At 37.5% G+C, this 8,463-nt stretch overlaps 1 protein-coding gene across 1 annotated transcript; it reads right to left on the bottom strand.

Annotated features, from left to right (window-relative positions):
• Positions 1 to 4,109: 4,109 nt before the first annotated feature.
• Positions 4,110 to 5,069, bottom strand: LOC128533592 (olfactory receptor 51I2-like). Its single transcript, XM_053507879.1, has one exon. It carries the CDS (start codon positions 5,067 to 5,069, stop codon positions 4,110 to 4,112), a length of 960 nt encoding a protein of 319 aa, XP_053363854.1.
• Between the last annotated feature and the right edge of the window lie 3,394 nt (positions 5,070 to 8,463).

Here is an 8,463-nt window from a genome sequence, read left to right as displayed (position 1 = left end):
GAAGCTGTTTGTGTCGGCTCATATTGGGAGCATTTTGATCAAAGTGGAGATGAAAAGTGAAAGTGTGTAACAACGACACAGCACAATGCATGTGTGTATAAGCCTTTTAGTGAAATATAACAAACACACAATTATACGTGTTAAAAAAGCACTGTCTTTGTGGCGCTTTGCGAAACACACGCTGATGTGAGCCGCTTTATTTCAGATGGTTGTGTATCGAGCAATTAAAAACAATACAAGGCGTGTTATAATAAGGAAACTTTCTATCTCTTCCATTCCAGTGATTAAAAAACGGTATTCAATTTTGGAATCCACAGACGCTTAGTGGCCCGAGCACAACGTAATAATCTTTGTATGATAAAATGACTCGTGGCATGAATTTACACGGAGCATTTTGATCAAAGGGGAGATTAGAAGGGAAAAAGTAAAAGTGTCTAGAAACAACATAGCACAATGCATGTGTGTGAATGGCCGAAATGTGGTTGTGAATAAACCTTCAGTTTCAAACAATCATTCAGTAACATGATAATAATCAAAAGTAAAATAGTATTGTTCTTTTTGCTGTTTATGTCCACCATTTAATACTTATTTAATTATTAATAATTAAAGCTGCTCATATCGCGCGCGCTTTCACTTTACAAAATGCAGTGTTTAATCAAGTATATGTCGCCTCTCTTTATGAAACGATATGAGCTCGTGTAGGCTCATATCGGGAGCATTTTGATCAAAGGGGAGATGAAAAGTGAAAGTGTGTAACAACTTAGATTAGAAGGGGAAAAGTAAAAGTGTCTACAAACAACATAACACATTGCATGTGTGTGAATGGCTAAAATGTGGTTGTGAATAAATCTTTTAGTGAATGTAAAATGTTCACGTGAACCCGCGGCGCGTGCGTGCGCTCTTTTACTTTGCCGAGTTTTGATGTCAGATAAACGCGCGCGCCGATATGAGAGATTTATAAGAGATTTCTCTTTCCCAGAAATATAACAAACACACATTTATACGTGTTAAATAAGCGCTGTCTTTGCGGCGCTGTGCGAAACGCACGCCGATGTGAGCCGCCGTATCTCAGTCATAATATACAAATATGTTTTAGCTGTGTAGTGGACCGCGCGCGCACAACCTCTCGCGGGCGAGCCTCTGTAAACATCGTTTTAACGGGGGTGGGGATAAGAAACACCGCACCGGCAGAACTAGACTAATAAGTTATGAATGCATTGGAGAAAACAGCAAGGAAACTGACTGGCTATTTTAATAATTGATTGATAAGTTAATGTCTTTTCGTTTCGGCTGTGAGTGGATGCGCTGTACTAATCCACGTTTCATACGAATTACATAAGCTGATTTTTTTCCCCATTAGTTTATATAAAAGCAGACATTTTGCTTTCTGTAAGTATATATTTTTCACGTCTGTGAGGCGAGTATACACGGAGTTTCGGTTTATTTTTTGCCGCGCTCAAGTTCACAGAAACCGATACAGAATAGCGCTGTATCCCTGTTTGCTTTCATTATTTTACAACATCCTAACGTTTTGTCATCATTGTGCATGCACTTAAAAAAAATTAAAGTCTTATAAAGGCTATGTAGCTTATATAGGTTTATTATATAGTTTTTGCCCATTAATCTGACAACACCTGTGACTCACCCACGTTTTCTGATACACACAGCCAGAGTTTTCTGGCTACGCGAGTGTTACACATGATAAAATATAAAGGCTCACTGTGTTAACATTTACTTTGCTTAAATTCGATGGAACTAAGAAACCCCTATATTTAAGTTCTAAATTTGTACTGTAATTTTAGTACTGTGATGATAAATTCGTTTAATGTTTCACTTGTATTTTATAAGGTTTTGCCGGCAGTGGTACAGCGCAACGGGGGTGCTGGGATGTGAAAATGTAATTTGTTAAAATGTTTTTATTATTTATTAAAGAACATTATGATGATCATAACAGCCTACTGCATTTAATTCTTACAATAACGCAAAAACACATCGACATCTGCTGACGCAGTAGCACGGCCTGACAATGTTAAAATTTTTATGGTAATTAATTTTCGTTTTTTTTCGTTAATAAATCTACTACGAATTTAAAGAACACAAAATATAAGATAACGAAAAAACATGCGTAGCTTTTATAATTACACATGATAAAATCTAAAGGCTTACTGTGTTAACGTTTACTTTGCTTAAATTCGATCCTAATAAGATTTAATTTAATTTAAATTCTACATATGTACTGTAATTTTAATACTGTGATTATGAATTTGTGAATTCATGAAAACTATGTGCAGCTCTAACGGCGCGCAGCTCATTAATTCTTGAGAGAATGAACTGATGCCCGAGGCGTCAGTCTATAGTTATATAGTGCCACTCAGCGGTAGAAGTCAGCAAACGCACAAACCCAAATGCCGCCACGGTGAGGCGTGACGGTAAAACCAGAATACCGCATGAGTAACATCTGTACATAGAGCATTCTTAGCATTCTCACCAACTTCATCACTGTGTTGTACGGAAGCTCCACTGCCACCTGTATGCACTGCAACACATAGTGAATGCAGCCAGCAAGGTCATCAGTGTCTCTCTGCCTCCCTTGTGGTCATCTTCCACACCTGCCACACTAGCAGAGTCATCAGCATTGCTGCAGATGGTTCACACCTGTTAACCCCTCATTTCTGCTTCCAGCCTTCAGAGAGAAGGTACTGAATCCTACAGGCTCATTCCATAAGGCTTTCTTACAGTTTTAACCATCAGGCTGTCAGGAAGCTCAACTCTGCCCACTACCTCCTACCTCTCACACCTACTCCTGAACTCTAAAAAAAAAATATATATATATATATATATATATATATATATATATATATATATATATATATAAAGCTCACGTCACACATCTTTCACTGCATATGACGCTTTACAGTTCCAGCAGATCTCTACACATACGAACCCGTTCAAACACCTATTTCACATAAGACACATAAGACACTTCATACCCTCTGCAGACCACACGGATGGACCTGTTTACAAACACCTATTGAAAACATTACATGTATAAATATTTTATTTTATTTGCATACTATTTGCACCATGCGAACATGCACCTTTGGATATATATTTGCATATTAACAGAATTCACAGTTTGCACCTATTCAGATGTTTACCAAATATAAACATGGTTTATTTATATTTATTTATTACAAGTATACTGCTGTTTCCTTCACACAAAACTGTTTTATATTGTACAGACTTTTATATTGCACAGTTTTTTTTTTTGGTGCTTTGACAATGTAAACATGTTGAGAGAGACGAGGAACAATATTTTAATTCCTCTGTATTTCTGCACATAGGGTACCAGTGATAAAAAGAAAAATAATAATATAAATGTACAGTTTTACTTTTGCATGCATTATTACTATTTTATTTAATATGCATAGTGCTTAAATAGTTTATGGTGTCTATCACTTTTATTTTTGTGATTATTTATTCAGTCTTGTGACATTTTAGAGGTACACTAATAAAAGTCATAAATTAAGTGTTTTTATGACAAAAGTGTATTCAACTAAATTTTATTTTGGTGCAACCTAAACACACATTTGTTTTGAACACTTAGTATATTTTAATGAAATCCATCAGTAGATACCCCTAGAACAAATCACAAAGTCATATTAACAAGTTAGTGAATTTAAATAACATTTAAAGTTCTTTTGCAGGGTTAGTTTTTGAAAATAATGTTCCGGTAACTGATAATACAGATATTCATAAGAGCACAGAGGAATATTAATTTAAAAGTCAGTTTAAATTGTATGTAATATACTTAAATTAGGTATGTCCGCTGTACAGTTGCATCAGCAAGCTGTTTCTGAAGTTTATTTTCAATTATATAATTAAATACATAGTTCAAAAGTCTAGGACAACTATTGTAATTTCTTAGGGTTTGCATTTATTTACAGTTTTATAAGAAAAAATCTTATTGGCAAATTATATCAACAGTAATGTCGGAAAAGGTAAAATCTCTAAAATACTGCAAAATCTTAAACATATATCATTACAGATTAATTATCTGTTTTCTGTGCTAAATTATAGAAAAATATTTATATAAAATTTTTTTTTTGTTATATAAAGAAAACTTTTTTGTGTAAAAACATAAACACTGCTTGTCGTATTTCCTTTGTTTTTAACCCATAAATTAGAGGATTAAAAATTGGAGGAATAATAACAAGTGCAACACCAAAAGCCCTTCGCAAATGTGGAGATACTGCTTCTAACCTATGAGAAACTAATAGTAAAAATATGTTAACCTCAAAAGTCAGAAAAACAACTAAATGTGTCCCACATGTTTGCATTGCTTTACTAATAGATTTTGCCTGTTTAGTAGAAAGACAGGTAATTAGGATTTTAAAATATGTTAATGATACCACCAGTATAGAAAATCCTTGTATAAGAGCTATAATAAGCAGGCCATAGTAGTTAACCACACTCATATCCTCACAGCTTAACTTCATTAAAGAAGGATTATTGCAGTAAGTATCCACTATATTTGTCCTGCATATTTCTTTGCTTACTGTAAGCACAAATAAAGCCCCAATCAAAGCAAAAGCTATGGACCAAGCCATGCAAATAAATTTCCCCAAGTTAGCTCGTGTCATCAGACTGTGGTATCTTAATGGTTTGCATATAGCAATGTATCTATCATAAGACATAACAGAGAGAATTAAAAGAGATCCAGTGCCATAGATGTGAAGAACAATGCCTTGCAAGACACAGGCAGGATAGGATATTTGTCTGTTCTCAGACAATATACTACAAATAAGTTGAGGATAAAAACCTGTAGCTCCCATAACATCACATATGGATAAATTAAAAAGCAGTATGTACATTGGCTCATGGAGATTCCGTTTTACAACAATAGTTGCAAGAAGCATGGAGTGAAAGAACAAAATTAAGCAGTATGTGATGATGCCTAAAATGAATGTAGACAAACCAATGAATGGCGGTATGCCCAATGATTCCATGGTCAGAATTACTGTTAAACGTGTTAAATGTGTATTATTAAGAGATATGTCTCGATCCATGAGGCCTGAAAAAAAAAAAAATATAATAAAGTTAGGGATTAAGGCATTTATCACAAAACAAATTGTTTAGGTTAATGGCACTTATGCTGTCTTACCACAATTATGCAGGTAAGACTAAGTATGTTAACAAATAATTCAGGCATAAATCAAACACATCTAAGGTGATAGTGTTCACTGTCATCACATGAGCATCCACACGGTGACCCAATATATTTGTATTCTTGCATGACTATCCCATAGGTCAAATGTTTTTTAAATTCTCATGTGGCCACTAGGTAACGAGAGACTTTGCGAGGAATTGTCACAGGGGGAAAGCTGAAAATGGTCTAAGAGGGCCACAAATATGAATCTAATGTGTTTGTGTATGTGTGTGTGTTTGTGTGTGTGTGTGTCAGGGATCTCACTGTGTGTGTGTGTGTGTGTGTGTGTGTGTGTGTGTGTGTGTGTGTGTCAGGGATCTCTCTGTGTGTGTGTGTGTGTGTGTGTGTGTGTGTGTGTATATATATATATATATATATATATATATATATATATACACTCACACAGTGAGGTTAAGATAAGAATCTATACAGTATAAGGTCTATATAAGAAAAATCCGGAAATCCGGAAATACACCCTGGACAGGGTGCAAATGAATCACAGGGCACACACATACACTCACTCACACACTTATTCACACACTATAGGCACTTTTGGAATGCCAATCCCAATCTGCATGTCTTAAGACTGTGGAAGGAAACCAGAGTAACTGGAGGAACACTGCTAAACTGATTATGTGGTCTGAGAATATAACATTGCTTTAACATGTAAGATATTTGAACATATTATTTGTGAATTACTGTGTCAAATAAGTATTTGATAACTTGAGTCAAAAAATAAAAAAAGAGATCTTCCTTGGGGTCCCAATCCGAGGGTCATTGACAGTCATCATTAGCCTATTCCATTTTCTGGCAGTTGCTCCAACAGTTGTTCTTTTTTCACCAAGCTGCTGGGCAATTGCCCCGTAGAGTTTTGACAGCTCTTTGGTTTTGCCCATGTTGCTACTTAGACTTTTGCTGATTGTAGGGTGCACAGGTGTCTTTGACAGCTAACAACCTCAAACAGGTGCTGCTAATTTACAATCATGAGCAGAGTGTAGCTGGACTATTTATAGCAAAATAACAGGTCTGTATTTGACACAATAATTCACAAATAAATTGTTAAATCATACAATGTGATTTCCGGATTTTTCTTTTTAGATTCTGTCTTACACAGTGGAAATGCACCTGTGCTGAAAATTGTAGACCCCTCCATGATTTCTAAGTAAGAGAACTTGCAAAATCACAGGCTGATTAAATACTTATTGATATGACAATATATTGTCTGTATATATATTGTAGCGTTTTACCGCCAGGAAGAATGTTGGAGAGACGAGTGAGCTTACTTGCTGCCCAATGCAATGGCTGGGAGTACTTTATTTTATACCCACAGTCAAACAAAAGCATGAACAGCACATTCACAGGAAGCCTACCTCCAATTCAGCCTAAGCATGAACCACAGCACATTCCACACGTCACACACACCACACACAAACAGGGCCGAAGCCACTAACCCAAACACCCTTCCCCAACACGGTGAACACACCGACATCCCCGCAAGGCATGCTGGTCGTCAGCCGCCGCCCTGCCCACGCCACACTGCCCCCACCCGAGCTGTGACCGTCCAGGGTCACCATGACGAACTCCGTTTTGGAGGCATGGAGGCAGTCGGCGCTGGCGTTGGGAAAGCCGGAGTCCTTTGGCGCGTGAGGGATGATTGCGAACATTGTCCTGAGGCGGTCCGGCCTCCACAGAGTTCGATGTTTCGTTGGCGTGCGGCTGGTAGGGCGCAAGACAGTCCCGGTGGAGCACAACTCGTGCCCACCCCACCAACCGCACCCGGTAGAAGACATCGGAGAGCCGAGCAATTACCGTACAGGGGCCCACCCAATTCAATTCAATTCAATTCAATTTTATTTATATAGCGCTTTTAACAATGGTCATTGTCTCAAAGCAGCTTCACAAAAAATTAAAGAATTGTTTTTTTTTAGAAAAGAAAAGAAAAAAAAAATATTTGGAAGTGTGTATGTGTGAGAAAAATGTGTCTAGATAATAATGAGATGAATGAATGATGAATGAAATGTCTCTGATGAGCAAGCCAAGGGTGACGGCGACGGTGGCAAGGAAAAACTCCCTGAGATGGCAAAAGGAAGAAACCTTGAGAGGAACCAGACTCAACAGGGAACCCATCCTCATCTGGGTGATAACAGATAGAAATAACATCATGTGTGTTGTGCAGGTGAAAGTTCAATATAACAGAAGTTGTGTAGATTAACATGAAGTCCAGTTCAGCACAGGGAGTCAGTAGGTGCAGAGGGCAGATGGGGTCTGGATCACTGGAAGCACAGGAGCAGGATGTGTAGCTCCAGCCATCATAAAACAGAATCCAGCTGGAGCTGGTCCTTCTCTGGATGCCTTAGAAACCTCGCAGGGTTGGCCTTTGTCTACTAAAGCTGACACAATCTCCAGATGCCTCGGGATGGGTAGAAAAATACAGAAAAGATGGAGAGAATTAGCATAGTTGCCATTCAGGATAGGTGTACTGGAGTATGAGGTTATGGGATGAGTTACGTGTATGCCAGATTAAAGAGATGCGTCTTGAGTCTTCTTTTGAATTGGGAAACCGTGTCTGCTCCCCGAACACTGTCTGGAAGGCTATTCCAAAGTTTTGGAGCCAAATATGAAAATGCCCTGCCCCCTTTTGTAGATTTTAAAATTCTGGGAATTACCAGAAGTCCGGAGTTTTGTGATCTTAAGGGACGTGGTGGATTATAGCGTATCAGAAGACTGGTTAGGTATGTGGAAGCTAAACCATTTAAAGCCTTGTATGTAAGTAGTACTATTTTGTAATTAATTCTAAATTGAACAGGTAGCCAGTGCAGGGATGATAATATAGGTGTTATATGATCATATTTTCTGGATCTAGTGAGAACCCTGGCGACTGCATTTTGGACTAACTGTAGCTTGTTTATTGAGGATGCAGGACAACCACCTAGTAATGCATTACAATAGTCTAGTCTGGAGGTCATGAATGCATGAACTAGCTTTTCTGCATCAGATACGGATAGAATACACCTAAGTTTGGCAAAATTCTTAGATGGAAAAAGGCTGTTTTTGTGATATTGGAAATATGATTATCAAAAGACAAGTTACTGTCTAATATTACGCCCAGGTATTTTACTGTTAAGCTGGTAGTAACAGTACATCCTTCTAAACGCAGGCTGAATTGTGAAAGCTGTTGTGTGCTGGTTTTTGGGCCGATGAGTAATATCTCTGTCTTATCTGAATTTAGTAAAAGAAAGTTATTGGTCATCCAA

Source organism: Clarias gariepinus, chromosome 11 (assembly GCF_024256425.1).
Source record: "Clarias gariepinus isolate MV-2021 ecotype Netherlands chromosome 11, CGAR_prim_01v2, whole genome shotgun sequence".
Classification (NCBI taxonomy): Eukaryota; Metazoa; Chordata; class Actinopteri; order Siluriformes; family Clariidae; genus Clarias; species Clarias gariepinus.
Note: the sequence above shows the minus strand (reverse complement) of the source record. Positions and strands in the feature narration are given on the sequence as shown.